Here is a 21441-nt window from a genome sequence, read left to right as displayed (position 1 = left end):
TAAACCAAAGGGCGAGTAAGTGAATATAAAGTGCTTATAAATATAATCTGTACGAAGCCTGGGCGTATTAAGGTAAAGCCTGCATGTAAAAAAGTATTTACATGTTTATCTTTATATGCCAAAGGTGATTACAGCCTCTTAAAACATCTGATTATGGTAACTTTTCTTTTGTCTAATATGTCTTGTATATCACTCAGTGTTATATAGTCAAGGAGTTTTTCTTTTTCAAACATACTTTTTGTGGTAAATTTTCTTTTAAAAAAATTACTGCTCAATGTAGGGCTATAGTATAGTACGTTATTACCCTCTCTGTATTCCTATTATTATTTTGAAAACCTTTTTTTAAGAGAAAAAAGATTTTAAAAACTTGTAGTAAACATTTTATATAAATGACAAAATGTATTCCTTGCTTTGTGGTCATTGCGTGACCAGACAGTAGAGTACTGGATTGTTCTAGGGTTTTACAGCTGCAAGGCAAAAGCATCTGCTCACTGCAAAGCCGGCATTGTTTAATTTTGACACTGACTTTTCCATGAGTCTTGTACCAAGCACTGGATTAGATGCCACTAAGATGAAATTTGTTTTAAGTTGCTCCCAAAGTGCAGCTGTTCCTATATACGGCCTGCCTTGTAGCTTAACCAGAACAGACAGACATAGGATCAATTAGAATCTTTGTACAGGGTCACCTCAGTAGGCTGGGGGGCCCAGAGAGAGAATGTTAATGATATTATTTATCATGAATAACTGCAAAATTGGTTTCTGGGCTTATTTAATGTCTATAGCATAGCCCCCCACCTTTTAAAAGCAATAGAACTGTTATTAAATACTTAGCTTTTTAAACTGGATTATCATGGCTAAGTATTAGAGTACCCCTGTATGCATTAGCATTAGACACTACTCCTCCACAATCAATTGCAAGAAAAATGATTAGTTTATTGGTCACTAAAGTAGTGATTGGCTGAAAATAAAACCTATTCTAAAGTGGCTTTGCTAAAATCTTGAAAAGTGGACATTTTTATAGAATGATAATTTTTCTTTAATGTTTCAAGTGAATGAAAAATGAAAGAGCACCTCACTTCCCAGGTTTCCTGGGATTGTGTGAATTTCTACCCAGCTGGTCCAAATTGATTGATACAGGGCCAAATATTTGTCTGCCTACATTTCAAAGTCTATAATTTGCTAATGAATTGTGGTAATAATCTTTCATCATACATGAAAGATTTAGCCAAACAATTTGCTAAGTATATATTTTGATCATAAAATTTTTGGACTTACACCAAGCTTTACATCTACTTTATAGCTAATGCATGGGGGTGGAGGGAGGGCAGTAGGAAAAATAATACTGAGCATGGACACTTGATGGAAAGAATGAAGAAAGCATGAGGAAAGAAGGTACTTTGGAAAATAATGATACTAGAAAAGTCCCATGAGTGGCAGAGGAAAACCAATTATATTTGCACTTAAGAGTTCAAAATAGAATTTTTAAAAATGCCAGTACAGTTTTAGTTCTCAGTATCCAGAGACATATGGTATCCATTTAGATGAAGGCAAGGAAGGAATCTTTTGCTACAGCTATTCCACACATTGATTATGACTGTAATTTCCTAGAAACTTGATGCTACAAAAGTCAAATGCCTGCAAAGTTTAAATAATTGAGAAATAACAGTCAAAGTCAAATGTTTGTTGGGGTTGATTAACAAGAATCCAGTGAAGAAATAAATGTGATTTGACTAATTCCAGAAGAAGCTGGGAGAGTAACCTCCTATTAAAGCCTTTGAAATGACTGTAGGCACCCAAGAGAACATTTTCTTCCTCCAAAACAAGGAAAGACTGTATAAAGGAAAATTAGGTTTGTTTCTGGGAGGCTATATACCTTTGCTTGGAAAAGTGTAAACCTTATTTTTTAATGTATCTTGAGAGAGGAGCATAAGATATACTCCAGAGGAAATCCAGGATTACACTATGGAATAAAAGAGCTAGGCAATGTTCAAAATAAGACTCTATCTTACACATGTAATACCTCTTCCGTTGTTAGAAATCAAAGTGCCATGATTTCCTATTTGGCTTATATAATTTGAATTGTTTTCAAGTTGTCTATATGGAGAATCTTAAATAATATTGGTAGAATTTCCCTTGCCTAGCCATTTAATAGCAAGTAGTTAAAAAAAATAAATAAATAAAAGGGCCAGGTGCAGTGGCTCACGCCTGTAATCCCAACACTTTGGGAGGCCAAGGCGGGTGGATGACCTGAGATCAAGAGTTCAAAAGCAGCCTGGCCAACATGGTGAAACTCCATCTCTACTAAAAGTACTAAAATTAGCCGGGCGTGGTGGCAGGCACCTGTAATCCCAGCTACTCAAGGCTGAGGCAGTAGAATCACTTGAACTCAGGAGGCAGAGGTTGCAGTGAGCCGAGATTGTGCCACTGCATTCCAGCCTGGGTGACAAGAGTGAGACTCTGTCTCAAAAAAAAAAAAAAGAACTTTGTTCCATAGAGAGAAATCACATATACTGTAAAAGAGATGGATCCTCCATTTTATATTTTAAAGATAAGCAACTCTAGAATTTTTATGTACCTGCAGGACCTCTTGAATGTATAGTTAACTGTCGCATTTGCAGAGCATTAATTTGTATTCATTTGTATAATTCCCCTTTTGTTCTCTGCTAGAAATAAGCCTGTTTTAGATGTTAGTACAGTGGATGTCTATCCAAGGTGGCATCATTAGACACTATCTTGAAAATATTTACGAAAGTTAAAAATCTATGTCTAGCCGGGCACGGTGGCTCAAGCCTGTAATCCCAGCACTTTGGGAGGCCGAGGCGGGTGGATCACGAGGTCGAGAGATCGAGACCATCCTGGTCAACATGGTGAAACCCCGTCTCTACTAAAAATACAAAAAAAAAATCAGCTGGGCATGGTGGCACGTGCCTGTAATCCCAGCTACTCAGGAGGCTGAGGCAGCAGAATTGCCTTAACCCAAGAGGCGGAGGTTGCGGTGAGCCGAGATCGTGCCATTGCACTCCAGCTTGGGTAACAAGAGCGAAACTCCGTCTCAAAAAAAAAAAAAAAAAAAAAAAAATCTATGTCTAACTATGGCTTTATTCAGATGAATAAACAATTTTGTTTTACACACTGACTTTCTTAGCCTCTTTCCTTCTATTTTGCTGCCAGTTAAAATCTATCAATTTAATAGATGCCATAATTTTTTTTTTTTTAATTTGAGACAGTCTTGCTCTGTTGCCCAGGCTGGAGTGCAGTGGTGCAATTTGGGCTCACTGCAACCTCTGCCTTCTGTGTTCAAGCAGTTCTCCACCTCAGCCTCCTAAGTAGTGGGTCTGCAGGCACCTGCCACCATACCTGGCTAATTTTTTTCTGTATTTTTTAGTAGAGACAGGGTTTCACCACGGTGACCAGTCTAGTAACTCCTGACCACAGGTGATCCTGCCCACTTCAGCCTCCCAAGGTGCTGGTATTATAGGCATGAGCCACCATGCCTGGCCTACATGCCATAATTTTTTGTAGGTATATTGTTATCACATTATAGTTGTTACTATAGCAAATACTTCTTAAAGTTTTGGTTTGGAGACCTTTGTAGGTTTTCTTTTTTCCTGACTGTAGTATTATAGAAGAGACCCATAATCGTTACTATGAAGAAAAACTTATAATGAAAATCACATTTAAATAAAATTAATTATAAGTGAGATAATTAGTAAGATTCCTTATTTTTTTAATGAAAACTCAATTTCAAAAGCAAATATTGGAGTTATAGGTTATGTATATGAAATTCAAAATATGCTGTTAGCATTTGTTTCTAGTCATTTTGGTGTTCTGTTATCAAAGGTACATTATATTTACATGCCTTCCTTTGCCTAATGAAAATGTAAAATAATTTTGCCTAAGATGTATGTTTATAATGCCCTATAATCATCATCATCATAATAAGAAAAGCGTATCATTTAAATATCAGTTCATTGCTGTCGAATTGGGAGATGTTTCCCTTATTCTTCATATCTTAAACAAGGAAATCTTAATAAGGCATTTTTAAAGGCTGCTGTTTTTTTGCTGGTCAGTTTTTTTTTATAACGACATACATACCTATAGATTACTTTGATTGAAATTTGAAATATCAGAAATATAGTAAATACCTTAAGAGTCTTGATTTCTGTTAATAATTGTCTCTTCAAATATTGGTTCTAAAATTTGGTGATTATGTGAGAATTTAGAAATCTCATGTGCTTTGGCCAGGTGCAGTGACTCATGCTTGTAATCCCAGCACTTTGGGAGGCCAAGGTGGGTGGATCACAAGGTAAGGAGATGGAGACCCTCCTGGCTAACATGGTGAAACCCCATCTCTACTAAATATACAAAAAAATAGCCAGGCATGATGGCATGCACCTTTAGTCCCAGCTACTCGGGAGGCTGAGGCAGGAGAATTGCTTGAGCCTGCAAGGCGGAGGTTGCAGTGAGCCGAGATCACGCCACTGCAGTCTAGCCTGGGCAACAGAGCGAGACTCTGTATCAAAAAAAAAAAAAAAAAAAAAAAAAAGAAAGAAAGAAAAAAGAAATCTCACGTGCTTCAAGTGAACCATTTGTATAGGTGTGTGTGTGTGTGAGAAAGCGAGAGAGAAAGACAGAGCATATGCTGGTCTATAGGCAGTGACTATATATATAAATGGGTAAATATGTTGCTCTGAAATATAAGTAAACTTTTAACCCTTAAGGTGTTACTTAAAGGGTTCAGGGTCAAAATAGAGTTTTTTGTTGCCATGGTGTTTGAATTTCTATAAATCAATTTTTTTCATGAATAATGAGGAATTTTATTTTTTATCTTAAAGTAGACTTTTACCTTATATGCATATGCTACAATAAGACTGTAAAAGTAAGTTATATTTACATAACAAGGCTTTCTAATATATAAGATTTTATAATACTGAGAGACAATAAATGTAAATGGTGCTAATTTGATGTCATTAACTTGGTAAGTGATAAGTGAATTAAAATTCCACATGGACATTAAGACTGTGAAACCGGACCAGGCACGGTGGCTCACGCCTGTAATCCTAGCACTTTGGGAGGCTGAGGTGGGTGAATCACCTGAGGTTAGGAGTTCAAGACCAGCCTGGCCATCATGGTAAAACCCCATCTTAAAAAAAAAAAAAGTGTGAAACCATTAGCCAGGTGTGGTGGCAGGGGCTTGTAATCCCAGCTACTCAGGAGGCTGAGGCAGAGAATCACTTGAACCCAGGAGGCAGAGGTTGCAGTGAGCTGAGATCGCACACTGCACTCCAGCTTTGGTGATAGAGCAAGACTTTGTCTCCAAAAAAAAAAAAAAAAAAAAGCTGGGTGCGGTGGCTCACACCTGTATCCCAGCACTTTGAGAGGCTGAGGCGGGAGGATCACAAGGTCAAGGGTTCGAGACCAGCCTGACCAACATGGTGAAACCCAGTCTCTACTTAAAAATACAAAAATTAGCCAGGCATGGTGATGCACACCTGTAATCCCCGCTACTTGGGAGGCTGAGGCAGGAGAATTGCTTGAACCTGGGAGGCAGAGGTTGCAGTGAGCCCAGCGTGCCATTGCACTCCAGCCTGGGTGGCAGAGCGAGACTCCATCTCAAAAAAAAAAAAGAAGACTATGGAACCAGCATAAGCACACAGACAGATGGATCAGTGCACTAGAATTGAGAACCTAGAACGAAACCCTTACATTTATGGTCAATTAATTTGTAGCAAGATTACCAAGAAAATTCAACATGTGATGCTGGAACAACTGGATATCTGCATGCAAAAGAATGAAATTGGACTGTTCCCTCACACCATACAGAAAGAAAAATTAACTCAAATTGGATCACAGATCCAAATCTAAGACTTAAAACTATAAACCTCATAGAAAAACACATGAAAAATTTTTTGTGGTTGTTGGGTTAGGTAGTGGTTTCTCAGATAGGACACCAAAACCACAAACAAGGAACAACAGGTTAATTGAACTTCATCAAAATTAAAAACTTTAGTGCCTCAAAGGGCATCATCAGTAAAATGAAATGACAATTTACAGAATAGAAGAAAATATTTCCAAATTATATATTGATAAGAAACATATCTAGGATATATAAAGAACTCTTATAACTCAACAATAAAAAGACAAATAATCTAATTGAAAATTGACAAAGGATTTGAATACGCTTTTCTCAAGAGAAGATATGCAAACAGCCAATGAACAAATGAAAAGTTGCCCAACATCTTTAGTCATTAGGGAAATGCAAATAAAAAAGCCAAAGAAATTTAAATCAGTGTGTCAAAGAGATATCTACATTCCAGTATTCACTGAAGCATTTTTCACAATAAAAGCAAAATATGGAAGCACTCTAAATGTTCATCAGTGAATAAATGGATAGAAATCATGCGGTATATATTAATATATACAATAGAATACTATTCAGTCTTTAAAAAGAAGAAAATTTTGTCATTTTCCCCAAATGGGCAGACCTGGAAGACAGTATGCTAAGTGAATAAACATGATCTCCTTTATATATGGATTCTAGAAAAGTCAAACTCATAGAAGTAGAGATGAGAATGTTGATTATCAGAAGCAGAGATCATGTGGTATATATTAATGTAGACAACAGAATATTATTCAGCCTCTAAACAGAAGAAAATTCTGTCGTTGGCAACAGCATGAGCAGATCTGGAAGACAGTATGCTGAGTAAACATGATCTCCTATATTTATGGATTCTAGAAAAGTTAAATTTATAGAAGTAGAGAGGAGAATGGTGATTACCAGAGGATGCTGGTAGGGCATAGAGGGGTAGGAATGAGGAAAGAGGAGATATTGGTCGAAGGGTACAGAGTTTCAGTTTGACAGGAATAATAAATTTTAATGATCTTTTGTACAGCAGGCTATTTTTAATAATGTGTTATATTTTTCAAAATTGCTTAAAAATTAGAATTTAAATGTTCTCACCACAAAAAAAAAACAATAAATACTTCAAGTGCTGGATATGTGGGGATTATTGTTTTATTTTGTTACCTAGGCTAGAGTGCAGTGGCACAGTCACTGCTTACTGCAGGCTCAAACTCCTGGGTTTAATCAATCCTCCCACCTCAGCCACTGAGAAGATGGGACTACAGGCACTTGCCACAATGCCCAGCTAATTTTTGTATTTTTTGTAGTGATGAGGTTTCACCTTGTTGCCCAGGCTGGTCTGAAACTCCTTGGGCTCAAGTGATCTGACTCCCTGGGCCTCCCAAAGTGCTGGGATTACAGGTGTCAGCCTCCACTCCCAGCTTTCTGAATATGTTAATTAACTTGATTTAATAATTTCACAATGTAAATATATATCAAAACATAATTTTATACCCCTTAAATATATAAAGTTATTATTTGTCAATTAAAACAAAGGAAAAAGCACAATGAACTACCCCTTTACACCACTAGGATGACTAGAATTGTAAAAGGTGGGCTGTATGTGGTGGCTCACGCCTATAATTCCAGTCTCTACTAAAAATACAAAAATAGCCAGGCATGGTGGCCCATCCTTGTAATCCCAGCTACTCAGGAGGTTGAGGCCAGTGGATCACTTGAGGTCAGCAGTTCAAGACCAGCCTGGGCAACATGGCGAAACCCCATCTCTACTAACACAAACATTAACTGGATGTGGTGGTGGGTGCCTGTAATCTCTGTTACTGGGGAGACTAAGGCATGAGAATCATTTGAACCCAGCAGGGAGAGGCTGCAGTGAGCTGACCTCATGCCACTGCACTCCAGCCTGGCTGACAGAGTGAAACTGTGTCTTGAAAAAAAAAAAAAAAAAAAGGTGACAGTGACAAGTGTTGTATTGCAAGGATGTTGAGAAATGAAAGATATTACACATTGCTGGTGGAATTATGACATGATGCAGTAGCTGTGGAAAAAAGTTTGATAGTTCCTCAAAATGTTAAAAACATAGTTACTATCTGACTCAGCAATTCTAGATATATAACAAGAATTGAAAACATACGTCCATACAAAAATGTGTATGGTGAATGTTTATAGTAGATGGTTCATAATAGCCAAAGTGTAGAAGTCCATTAATGGATGAATGAATAAACAAAATGTGGTATATTCATACAATGGAATATTTTCAGTCACAAAAATGGAATGAAATATGGACACATATGACAACATCAGTGAACCTTAAAAACATGCTAAATGAGGCCAGGCACGGTGGCTCACGCCTGTAATCCCAGCACTTTGGGTGGCCGAGATGGGTGGATCACCTGAGGTCGGGAGTTCAAGACCAGCCTGAACAACATGGAGAAACCCCATCTCTACTAAAAATACAAAAATAGCCAGGCGTGGTGGCCCATCCTTGTAATCCTAGCTACTCAGCAGGCTGAGGCAGGAGGCAGAGGTTGCGGTGAGCCAAGATTGCACCGTTGCACTCCAGCCTGGCCAACAAGAGCAAAACTCTATCTGAAGAAAAAAAAAAAAAGCTAAATGAAAGAAATTCAACACAAAAAGCCACATATTATATAATTACGTTTACATGCCCTGAGTAGCTGAGTGCAGTGGCTCACGCCTGTAATCCCAGCGCTTTCGGATGCTGAGGCGGATGAATCACTAGGTCAGAAGTTTGAGACCAGTCTGGCCAACGTGTTGAAACCCCATCTCTACTAAAAATACAAAAAAATAGCCAGACGTGATGGCAGGCTCCTGTAATCCCAGGTACTCTGGAGGCTGAGGCAGGAGAATGGCTTGAACTGGGGACAGAGGGGAGGTTGCAGTGAGCCAAGATTGCAAAACAAAACAAAAAAAAACCCAGAATTCACAAATGTATGGGGCACCTGGCTGGAGGGAAAGGAAAATAGATAATGACTGCTATTGTCTTTGAGGTTTTGTTACTTTTGTTTTGACATTTCATTAATAATCACAAGTTATGCAGCACAATGCATTTTAAAATTCTTCAAATAATTATTTTCTTTGAATGCAGCAGTTTTTTTGTTTGTTTGTTTTTGAGATAGTCTTGCTCTGTCACCCAGTCTGGAGTGCAGTGGCTATGCAACCTTTGCTTCCCGGGGTCAAGCTCACTGCAACCTCTGCCTCCCCAGTTCAAGCAATTCTCCTGCCCAGACTCCTTAGTAGCTGGGATTACAAACATGCACCACCACATCCAGCTAGTTTTTATGTTTTTAACAGAGACTTGGTTTCACCACATTGGCCAGGCTAGTCTTGAACTCCTAACCTCGTGATTGCCTGACTCAGCCTCCCAAAGTGCTGGGATTACAGGCATGTGTCACTGTGCCTGGCCAGTGTGCAACAGTTTTATATAAGATATATAATGTAATTTAAACACAACACAATGATCTTTCCATTTGTACTGTAGAATGTTTAATAAATGTGGAGAATCTGTTTAAATCTTCATGTTTCATGGGTACAAATTTGTATTTTATATCTTACCTCTCCCTACATAAGCTAATTTTCAGAATTCTAAAATGAAGTAACAGAAAATAGAAAGGCATGTTTTTAGGGTTTGTCTCTGTTGCCACATACAATCTGTATTTTATTCCTTTTTTTTTTTTTTTTTTTTTTCCACTGAAAACTTTTTATTGATTGGCCTTTGGATAGAAACGGGAATTTATTTGCCAGGAAGGATGATCCCATCATACTTCTGCTGGAACCAGCGCATGGCCTCCTCTTTGCTGATTCTGTGTTTGGCCCCAATGCAGCCTGTCCTGTGCTTCTTGTCTGCGATGCTGAAACCTGGCCTACCCAGCACCACATAGAAGTCCAGGCCGTATATACCAATGCTTGGGTCATATTTGATACCAAGATCGATGTGTTCCTGAATCCCAAAACCAAAGTTTCCAGTATTGGAGAAGTTGTTTTTTCTTTTTTCTTTTTTTTTTTTTTTTTTTTTTTTTTTTTTTTTTTTTTTTTTTTTTTTTTTTTTGAGATGGAGTTTCGCTCTTGTTACCCAGGCTGGAGTGCAATGGCGCGATCTCGGCTCACCGCAACCTCCGCCTCCTGGGCTCAGGCAATTCTCCTGCCTCAGCCTCCTGAGTAGCTGGGATTACAGGCACACACCACCATGCCCAGCTAACTTTTTGTATTTTTAGTAGAGACGGGGTTTCACCTTGTTGACCAGGATGGTCTCGATCTCTCGACCTCGTGATCCACCCGCCTCGGCCTCCCAAAGTGCTGGGATTACAGGCTTGAGCCACCGCGCCCGGCCAAGTTGTTTTTTCTTAACTCATACTCCCGCACCTTTAAGCCCTTCTCCAAGATTTCTTCTGCCTTGGCCCCTCGAACTGTGCAGTGGACAGCAATCTTTTCATTTCTCCGGATGCCAAAGGATCTGACAGTGTATCTAGCTTTGGAAAACACAGGGGTCTGCCCTGTGAGCTGCTCCAACACCTTGGCAGCTCGGGTCAGTCTGTCTCCACTCTCCCCAACACAGATGTTGAGACAGAGCTTGCGGATGCGAAGTTCCCGCATGGGGTTCTCTTTTTCACCTTGATCCTGCGCCATGATGGAGAACAGGAAGAGCATTTTATTCCTTTTTTAAGACTGAACAATATTCCACTGTATGGATATACCACATTTTTGTTCATTTATTAATGGACACTTGGGTTACTTCCACCTCTTAGCTATTATGAATAATGCTGCTGTGAACATTCATGTACATGTTTTTGTTTGGACATATATTTTCAATTATCTTGTTATATATCTAGGAGTAGAATTACTGTGTCAGATGGTAACTTTACCATATATATGATTTTTCTGTGTTTTTCTAATTGTAGTAAAATATGTATAACATAAAATTTAGCATTTTAGCCAATTTTATAGGTAAAGTTCAGTGACATCAAGTGACATTCACATTCTTGTGCAATCATCACTTTACCCCATTTTCAAAACCTTTTTTGTCTTTACAAATCAAAACTCTGTACCCATTAAACAATAACTAGTCCCTATTACTCTTTGCCTCTAGCTCCTAGCCAACCACCCCTCTACTTTCTGTCAAATTCTTAGTTTGACTACCCTAGGTGCCTCATAAAGTGAAATAATACAGTATGTGGCCTTTTGTATCTGGCTTATTTCACTTAGCTTACTGTTTTCAAGGTTCATTCATGTCGTAGCATGTGGTAGACTTTTATTTTTTTTAAAGGCTGAATATTCCATCATATGTAAGTACCACATTTTGTTTGTCCATTCACACACTGATAGACTGTTGGGTTGTTTTCACCTTTTGGGTATTGTGAATAATGCTGCTATAAACATGAGTTGTACAGATACATTTTCGAGGTCCTGCTTTCAGTTCTGTCTATACTCAAGAAATGAATTTGCTGACTCATATGTTAATTCTGTGTTTATGTTTTTGAGGAACAGATTTCCACAGTGACTATACCATTTTATATTTCTTCCAGCAGTGCATAAGGGTTTCCATTTCTCCGCGTACTAACTAATACTTGTCATGTTCTTTTTTTTTTTTTTCCTTTAAGAATAGCCATTCTAGTGGAGGTAAACTAGTATCATTGTGATTCTGGTTTGCATTTTCCTAATGGCTAGATTTTGAACATCATTCCTTTTTTTTTTTTTTTTTTGAGACGGAGTTTCGCTCTTGTTACCCAGGCTGGAGTGCAATGGCGCAATCTCGGCTCACCGCAACCTCCGCCTCCTGGGTTCAGGCAATTCTCCTGCCTCAGCCTCCTGAGTAGCTGGGATTACAGGCACACACCACCGTGCCCAGCTAATTTTTTGTATTTTTAGTAGAGACGGGGTTTCACCATGTTGACCAGGATGGTCTCGATCTCTTGACCTCGTGATCCACCCGCCTCGGCCTCCCAAAGTGCTGGGATTACAGGCTTGAGCCACCGCGCCCGGCTTTTTTTTTTTTTTTTTTTGGAGATGAAATCTTACTCTGTTGCCCAGGCTGGAATGCAGTGGCACAATCTCGGCTCACTGCAACCTCTCTCCCTTCTGGGTTGAAGCAGTTCTCCCGCCTCAGCCTCCCAAGTAGCAGGGATTATAGGCGCAGGAACCATGCCTGGCTAATTTTTGTATGTTTAATAGACCTGGGGTTTCACTCTTTTGGCCAGGCTGGTCTCTAACTCCTGACTTCAGGTGATCCACCCACCTTGGCCTCCCAAAGTGCTGGGAGTACAGGCATGAGCCACTGCACCCAGCCCATTTTGAGCATCATTTCATGTGTTTATTGACCATTTATATATCTTCTTTGGAGAAATGTCTATGCAAATCCTTTGCCCATTTTTTAGGTTTTTGTTTTGTTTTTGTTTGTTTTTTGAGTAATAAAATGTTATGGAATTAGTGAAGGTGGTTGTATGACTTTGTGAATAGACTGAAAACCACTGAGTTGTACATTGAAAAATAAAAAGGAAATTAAATATGAGATTGAGAACTGAGAGCTTAAAAGGAGAGCTACACGTACAAAATAAAAAATTATTCCAAAAAGGGAAACTTGAGAATTGGAAATTGTCCCACCTCGATAAAATATAAAAATACCAAGTTTCAGGCTGGAAGCAATGGCTCATGCCTGTAATCTCAGCACTTTGGGAGGCCGGGGTGTGTGGATCAGCTGAGGTCAGGAGTTTGAGTCCAGCCTGGATAACGTGGCAAAACCTCATCTCTAGAGGCTAAAAATGCCAAAATTAGCTGGGCATGGTGGCACACACCTGTGGTCCCAGCTACTCGGGAGGTTGAGGTGGAAGAATCGCTTGAACCCAGGAGGCAGAGGTTGCAATGAGCTGAGATTGCGCCACTGCACTCCAGCCTGGCGACAGAGCACGACTCTGTCTCAAAAAAAAAAAAAGAAAAGAAAAAAAAACAAGTTTAAATATACCAGTGTTTGCCAAGAGTTTAAAGAACTCTTTGTGAGGTATTGCCGAGGTATTTTTTCTCACTATTGAAGTTAAACCAAGAAAAAATAGACTTCGTAATGTTGGAGGCAGTTTTCTTGAGTTTGGTATTAAGCATTGGAGAGTTTTATGTAAACCATAGTTTATATGTGTTTCTGTTAACATTGTTTTAAAGGGGACATACTTCTACTCTTTTTCCAACTATTAGCTGGCAGTTATATTGCACTGCTAGAATAACATTTCAAGTTGGTGAATACCAACTTTTCTAGGTGATAACATGGCCTATTTACATTACTCAAACAGTGGGTACTGTTTACATTATCATACAAAGTTTCTGTGACTAACCTTGCATAGTGCTTTCCATCAGTATTTTTCTGTTGCTATAATGTAGTGGAAGTGTATTTGAGTAGGGAATGAATACTTTAGGGAATAAACATATTAATTAGCCTGTTTGAAAACATACTCTCTATGGGGAAATCATCATATATCATCTATATTTCTAGTTGAGATCCATTAGGAAGGAGAATAATTTTTACTTCATAGTAATTTGAGTGTATTTCTGGGGAAAATGTGCTAGTCGGTGATACTCTAGTTGCTGACCTTGAAAGTTCATGCCAACTTCATTGAGGGGAAACAGAAGGAAGCTTCATGTTGAGTTAATGTTTTATACTTTTCAACTCCTTTCCCCAACCTTAGTTAATTTGATTCTTAAAGCATCTAACTAGTGTCAATATTTGTACACTTGTACACATATAGCGAACAAGTTGAAAATGGCATCTCCTGAAGCTGTGCAGCACAAAGGTCTTGGTGAGGGTGCTAATACAGGATTTAATGGTCAACTCTTCCTGCTGTATAAACAGAGGTACTGATGCAGAAGATAGGTAAGTGTACTTAAGAGTTCCCAATAGACCGGGTGCGGTGGCTCAAGCCTGTAATCCCAGCACTTTGGGAGGCCGAGGTGTGTGGATCACGAGGTCAAGAGATCGAGACCATCCTGGTCAACATGGTGAAACCCCGTCTCTACTACAAATACAAAAAAATTAGCTGGGCATGGTGGTGCGTGCCTGTAATCCTAGCTACTCAGGAGACTGAGGCAGGAGAAATGCCTGAACCCAGGAGGCGGAGGTTGCGGTGAGCCGAGATTGCGCCATTGCACTCCAGCCTGGGTAATGAGAGCGAAACTCCGTCTCAAAAAAAAAAAAAAAAAAAAGAGTTCACAATAAGGTCATTGCTTTTCCCCATTTTATGATTTGTAGTGCTTTCTGTGATTTCATTTCCTTAATCTTTCATCCATTATACTATACCATATGCCATAGCATAGCAGTAGTTTATCTCACCCTCCTTCTATCTCACTACATGGGCTCTTTCCTTATCTGTAAAATTAGCGTAACAGTAGTATTACTTCCCTGACAGAATTGTTTGTCAGAATGAAAGTGAGGCAATGGGCTGGGCATGATGGCTCACATTTTTGATCCCAGCACTTACAGGCAGGCAGATTACCTGAGGTCAGGAGTTCCAGACCAGCCTGGCCAAAGTGGTGAAACCCCGTCTCTACTAAAAATACAAAAATTAGCTGGGCATGGTAGCACACACCTGTAATCCCAGCTACTCAGGAGGCTGAGAGAGGAGAATTGCTTGAGCCCAGAAGATGGAAGTTGCTGTGAGCCAAGATGGTGCCACTGCACTCCAGCCTGGCTGACAGAGCAAGACTTGGTCTCCAAAAAAAAAAAAAAAAGAGAGAGACAGTGTAAGTGAATACAGCTTTATTAACTCTGGAATATTTTTTTATAGAAGTTATTCGTCTTTCTATGTACCTCAGATTTTACTGATATTTACTTACCTGCCTCTGAACACATGTATTTTTTAAAAGGATGTGATTCCTTGCTCATGTAGTGGCTCCCTTAACTTAACCCTTCTCCTCATGCCATTTAACGATCTGTATATGTTTCAAGAAGACTACATTCAGCTGATACATCCTTCAGGAAACCTTTTATAATTCTGTGTCGTATGTGAACACAGCCTCTCCTTATTTCCTGAGTTAGCCTTCAAATACCACACAGTGATATTGTGCCTCATACTACATTCATGTAATTGGCTTCGTCTGTCTTATAGCCTATATACTCTTTGTGGCGGGGTGACTATATCTTACTGATGTTTATGTTCTCTATAGAAAAGAACAGAATATTTTAAGAATAGCCAAAGAACAAAAAATATTTGTTGAAATTAACCGAATTTCTGTAAACCAATTTAACTTATAGCACTTTTTTTTTTTTTTTTTTTTTTTGAGACAAAGTCTCGCTTTGTCACGAGGCTGGAGTTCAGTGGCTCGATCTTGGCTCACTGCAACCTCTGCCTCCGGGGTTCAAGCTGTGCTCTTGCCTCAGCCTCCCAAGTAGCTGGGACTACAGGCACGTGCCACCCCACCCAGCTAATTTTTGTATTTTAGTAGAGATTGGGTTTCACCATGTTGGTCAGGTTGGTCTCGATCTCTTGACCTCGTGATCTCCACGCTTTGGCCTCCCAAAGTGTTAGGATTACAGGTGTGAGCCACCGAGCCCAGCCTTTAGCACTTTCTATTGTATCTATATTGTAGCATGTATTGGTGTTAACTTGGAAACATTCCATTGAAGTTATTAGTTGAATGCTGGAGCTCACTCCTATTAGTGCAAGAAAGCTGATTGTTAAATATTCAGTAATTTCATCAATCTGACAAAGTGTTGGTACTTTGAAATTGCTTCAGTGGGATTATTTATCTCATGGAAATTGGCAAACTCTTCAAAACACTGTTTTTTGTTTTGGGAGACCCATTTACCAGTACATCATTTGTTGTATGTCTCTGACCCCCACTAGAGTATGAGCTCCTTCAGATTCATCTCTGCCTGAATGCCTTGACTGTGATAGGAACATTCTTTGCTGAAGTAATGAATAAATAAGTGATTGAGTATATCAGCTGCTTTATTCCTCTATTGCCTGACCCCTGCTGGCAGAGACCAAATTTCAGAATCAAGTGAATTTTTTGAGACTGAGTTTTAAAGGGGCCTGTTGTCATAGGCTGTAGCTTCTTTCTGCTTCAGAGTTTGAACCAAAAAAAAAAAAAAAAGTCTATTGGAAATCAAGGCTATTAAACACACATGTTTCAATAGCGCAGTAGGGATGGCATTTCTGTCTATTATCACCTTGTTAAGCTACTCCTGCTATGACTTTGCTGCCTACTAAGTTTTTGGCATCTATTGCTTAACTAACTCACCTTTCAATTTCCAAGTTGGAAACCAATAGTGTGAACCATCTCAAATTACCTCGAAGATTTCCTTTCACATTATAAGAGCTAACTGATTAATTTTTCCTAGTTATAGATGGTATAAATACCAACAAATGAAAATACAATGTCTTGAGGCCTTAAAATATTACTTTAAAAAATTACTGTATTAAAATTGCTTGTATTTCCTATTAAGGTTCCTGTCAGTTTTTACCAAAAGTAACATTTATATAAAATTGAAATTGAGGCTTTTTTTTTTTTTTTATGAGATAGGGTCTCACTCTGTCACCCAGACTGGAGTGCAGTGGCGTAGTCTTGGTTCACTGCAACCTCTGCCTCCTGGCTTCAAGCGATTCTCCCACCTCAACTCCAGAGTAGCTGGGAGGACAGGCGCATGCCACCACACCAGCTAATTTTTGTATTTTTAGTAGAGATGGTGTTTCACCATGTTGGCCAGTCTGGTCTCGAACTCCTGTCCTCAAGTGATCCACCGACTTCAACCTCCAAAAGTGCTGGGATTTCAGGCATGAGCCATTACACTTGGTCTAGGTATAATGTTAAGAGTCATTTGGATTTTGTATTTTCTCTAAAACAACCTCCATAACCATGATGTATATATGTTTTCTTTTAAAATAGTGTCTTTCTAACCATCATATGTAACATCTACTGTCGTCTATACCTGAAACTGTTTTTAATTTCTTGTTAAATTTTGAATAAGATAAGCACGATATTCAGATCTTAACATTAAATACTAAAAGAATAAAAATAGCTGGATGGGTGCCATGGCTCACGCCTGTAATCCCAGCACTTTGGGAGGCTGAGGCAGTGGATCACGAGTTGGAGAGTTCAAGACCACTCTGGCCAAGATGGTGAAACCCCATCTCTATTAAAAATACAGAAAATTAGCCAGGCATGGTGCCACATGCCTGTAATCCCAGTTACTCGGGAGGCTGAGGCAGGGGAATCACTTGAACCAGAGAGGCAGAGGTTGCAGTGAGCCGAGATCGTGCCACTACACTCTAGCCTGAATGACAGAGCAAGACTCTGTCTCAAAAAAAAAAAAAAGAAGAATAAAAATTGCAGCTTCTCCCTGAAGTCCTCGGTTTTATGTTCTGTATACAATATTTACTGTTAGTTAGAGTACCTGAAGTTCTTTTCAAAAAGGCTGAGATATACTAGTTTATATAATATTAAATACATAGCAGATTTACTTTTGTAACCGAGGAGGTAAGTAGGCTAACCAGTTACCAACATAATTTTTGTTTTGGAGTTCTGCTATCATTGTAAACAACAGGTTTAGTATTTTGTTGGAAAATCAAAACAGAAAGTGACATTAGGTGACATGTGTATTTGTTGGTTTTATTGAAAGATGCAAAATCTTTCATAGTTCATGGCTCACTGCAACCTCAACTTCCCAGCTTAATCAATCAATTCTCCCACCTCAGCCTCCCAAGTAGGTAAGACTACAGGTGTGTGCCACCACAAACAGCTAATTGATTTTTTAAAATAGAGACAGGGTCTCCCAATGTTTCCCAGGCTTGTCGGGAACTCCTGGTCTCAAGTGATGGGCCCACCTTGGCCTCCCAAAGTGCTGAGATTAACACATGTGAGGATCATGCTGGGCCTCACAGTTTTAACTAGGTACAAGCACCCTCTATCTCTAGAGCAGGCGTCCCCAAACTTTTTACACAGGGGGCCAGTTCACTGTCCCTCAGACCGTTGGAGGGCCGCCACATACTGTGCTTCTCTCATTGACCACCAATGAAAGAGGTGCCCCTTCCTGAAGTGCGGCGGGGGGCCGGATAAATGGCCTCAGGGGGCCACATGCGGCCGTGGGCTGTAGTTTGGGGATGCCTGCTCTAGAGTTACATCCTTTGGCATCAGCTACTCAGTTACACATTGAAATACTGTTCTGGAGGCTAGGTGTGATGGTCACACCTGTAATCCCTTCACTTTGGGAGGCCAAGGTGGGTGGATTACTTGAGCCCAGGAATTTATGACCCTGCTTCTACCAAAAAAAAAAAAAAAAAAAAGGCAAAAATTAGCCAGGCATGGTGGTGTGGTACCGGCTACCCAGGAGGCTGAGGTGGCAAGATCACTTGGGCCTGGGAGGTGGAAGTTGCAGTGAGCCTATATTGCACCACCACCCTCCAGCCTGGGGACAGAGCAAGATCCTGTCTCAAAAAGGGGGGAAATAAAAAAAAGAGGCTGGGCACAGTGGCTCACACCTGTAATCTCAGTACTTTGGGAGGCTGAGGTGGGTGGATTACCTGAGGTCAGGAGGTTGAGATTAGTCTGGCCAACAAGATGAAACCCCAGTCTCTACTAAAAATACCAAAAAAAAAAAAAAAAAAAAAAAAAAATTAGCTCGACGTGGTGGCACATGTCTGCTACTTAGGAGTCTGAGGCAGGAGAATTGCCTGAACTTGGGAGGTGGAGGTTGCAGTAAACTGAGATCACAGCATTGCACTCCAGCCTGGACAACAAGAGCAAAAACTCTATCTCCAAAAATAAAAGAAAAAGAAAGAAATATTGTGCTGTATGGAATTGATATACCACAGCTATTGAAGATATTTAAGAATTATAACACCTTCAGGCCGGGCATGGTGGCTCATGCCTGTAATCCCAGCACTCTGGGAGGCTGAGGTAGACAGAACATCTGACGTCAGGAGTTCAAGACCAGCCAACGTAGAGAAACCCATCTCTACTAAAAATACAAAATCAGCCAGGTGGCTCATGCCTTTAATCCAGCTACTCGGGAGGATGAGACAGGAGAATCGCTTGAACCTGGGAAGTGGAGGTTGCAGTGAACTTAGATCCTGCCATTGCATTCCAGCCTGAGCGACAGAGCAAGACTCTGTCTCAAAAGAAAAGGTTGGGCATTTCGGCTTATGCCTGTAATCCTAGCACTTTGGGAGGCTGAAGTAGATGGATCACGAAGTCAGGAGTTTAAGACCAGCCTGACCAACATGGTGAAACTTCACCTCTACTAAAAATACAAAAATTAGCTGGGCGTGGTGTCACGTGTGCCTGTAATCCCAGCTACTCAAGAGGCTGAGGCAGGAGAACCACTTGAACCCAGGAGATGGAGGTCCCAGTGAACCGAGATCGTGCCACTGTACTCCAGCCTGGGCCACAGAGCAAGACTTCATCTTAAATTAATAATAATAATAATAATAATAATAATAACAGCTCCAGTATGTATTCTAGATGTAAAAACTAAAGAATAGTAATGGAGTGGTGACATTTTAATAAAACCATGCCTGTTCTGTGGAAAAGTTAAGTGATAGAAAAGTTAAGTGATAGAAGCTAATTAGGCTGGGCACAGTGACTCATGCCTATAATCCCAGCACTTTGGCAAGTTGAGGCAGGCAGATCAGTTGAATTCAGGAGTTCAAGACCAGCTCGACCAACATGGTGAAACACTGTCTCTACTAAAAATACAAAAATCAGCTGGGCACGGTGGCAGGTGCCTGTAATCCTAGCTACTTGAAAGGCTGAGGCAAGAGAATTGCTTGACCTGAGAGGCAGGGGTTGTAGTAACCCAAGATTGCATTACTGTACTCCAACCTGGGCAACAGAGTGAGACTTCAACTCAAATACAAACGAATGAAAAAAGAAGCTGATCAGAAAAATGGACGATTCCTGGTTGGGTTAAAAATGTATAGTATGGGCTGGGCTTGGTGGCTCACGCCTTTAATCCCAGCACTTTGGGAGGCCAAGGTGGGTGGATTACAAGGTCTAGAGTTCAAGACCAGCCTGGCCAACATGGTGAAACCCCACATCTACTAAAAATACAAAAATTAGTTGGGCATGGTGGCTCGTTCCTATAATACCAGCTACTCAGGAGTCTGAGGCAGGAGAATTGCTTGAACCAGGGCCCAGGAGGCAGCGGTTGCAGTGAGCCGAGATCACTCCACTGCATTTCAGTCTGGGCTACAGAGTGAGACTCCATCTCAAAAAAAAAAAAGAGTGTGATAGTATATTTTTTGAAGTGTGTGTATATGAGAATGTTATTGAATCATTTAAAGAGACTTATAAGCATTCAAACTTTATGACAAATTAAACAGAAAATTACATGTTTTTTATTTTTCTGATAAAGTTAAGGTAATTACATAATGGGTAGAAAATAAGGCATTTTATAAAAATAATTAGAATTCTGGTCACGCCTGTAATCCCAGCACTTTGGGAGGCTGAGGCAGGCGGATCACTTGACGTCAGGAGTTTGAGACCAGCCTGGCCAACATTGTGAAACCCCGTCTCTACTAAAAATACAAAAATTGGCCTGGCATGGTAGTGTGCTCCTATAATCCCAGCTACTCAGGAGGCTGAGGGAGGAGCATCACTTCAACCTGGATGGCAGAGGTTGCAGTGAGCCAAGATCACACCACTGCACTCCAGCCTGGGTGACAGAGCAAGGTTCTGTCTCAAAATACTAATAATTAGAATTCTCATTGTAGTGATTATGATCTATAATATATGGTTGGTTTATATATGTAGAAGGATCTGTTCAGGTAACCATATAGATTTCTGTTGACTCTGCTTTTAATTGGTTTTCTTAAATATTATGCTTAAGTGTTCTAACTCCACAAACAAGACAATCAGAGGTGTTTAAGTTGATCTGAGCATTGTGGAAACAGATAGAAACTCTCAAAATTCTGACCACTTGTTAGAAGGCTATGTTATGGGGGTTATTATATTGGGTGTTTTGACCAGATGATCCCTTAGATCACTTTTGACTCTGAAGTTCTTAGAATCTGTGATAGATTTTCTTTTCTTTCTTTTTTTTAAATTTTTTTATTTGAGATGTTGTTTCACTGTTCTCCTAGGCTGGAGTGCAATGGTGCGATCTTGGCTCACTGCAACCTCCACTTCCTGGGTTCAAGCAATTCTCCTGCCTTAGCCTTCCGAATAGCTGGGATTACAGGCATCCACCACTACACCCCAATAATTTTTGTATTTTTAGTAGAGACAGTGTTTCGCCAAGTTGGCCAGGCTGGTCTCGAACTCCTGACCTCAGGTGATCCGCCTGCCTCAGCTTCCCAAAGTGTTGGGATTACAGGCATGAGCCACTGTGCCTGGACCTGTGATGGATTTTCTAAGTGTTTTCTCTTTCTTTCTTTCCTTTCCTTCCTTTCCTTCTTTTCTTCCCTCCCCTCCCCTCCCTTCCCCTCCCTCCCTCCCTCCCTTCTTTCCTTCCTTCCTTCCTTCCTCTTCCTTTCTTTCCTTCCCTCCCTCCATCCCTCCCTTCCCTCCTTCCTTACCTTTCCCTCCTTCCCCTCCCTCCCTGCCTCCCTCCTTCCCTTCCTTCCCTTCCTTTCCTTCCTTTCCTT

At 40.1% G+C, this 21441-nt stretch overlaps 2 protein-coding genes across 2 annotated transcripts in view; one reads left to right on the top strand and one right to left on the bottom strand.

The window, feature by feature from the left end:
- FAF1 (Fas associated factor 1) overlaps positions 1–21441 on the top strand; it is a 534743-nt gene that overhangs the window by 256200 nt on the left and 257102 nt on the right. The gene's annotated exons all lie outside the window — the stretch shown is intronic.
- On the bottom strand, positions 9538–10519 carry LOC101046680 (large ribosomal subunit protein uL5). Its single transcript, XM_074380798.1, has 3 exons — positions 10230–10519; positions 9989–9994; positions 9538–9867 (listed from the first exon to the last, which is right to left on the bottom strand). The coding sequence occupies exons 1-3, from the start codon at positions 10505–10507 to the stop codon at positions 9615–9617; spliced, it is 537 nt and encodes a 178-aa protein (XP_074236899.1). The 5' UTR covers positions 10508–10519; the 3' UTR covers positions 9538–9614.

Source organism: Saimiri boliviensis, chromosome 11 (assembly GCF_048565385.1).
Source record: "Saimiri boliviensis isolate mSaiBol1 chromosome 11, mSaiBol1.pri, whole genome shotgun sequence".
NCBI classification, from domain to species: Eukaryota; Metazoa; Chordata; class Mammalia; order Primates; family Cebidae; genus Saimiri; species Saimiri boliviensis.
The sequence above is the reverse complement of the archived record's forward strand: the minus strand, read 5'-3'. Positions and strand labels throughout refer to the sequence as shown.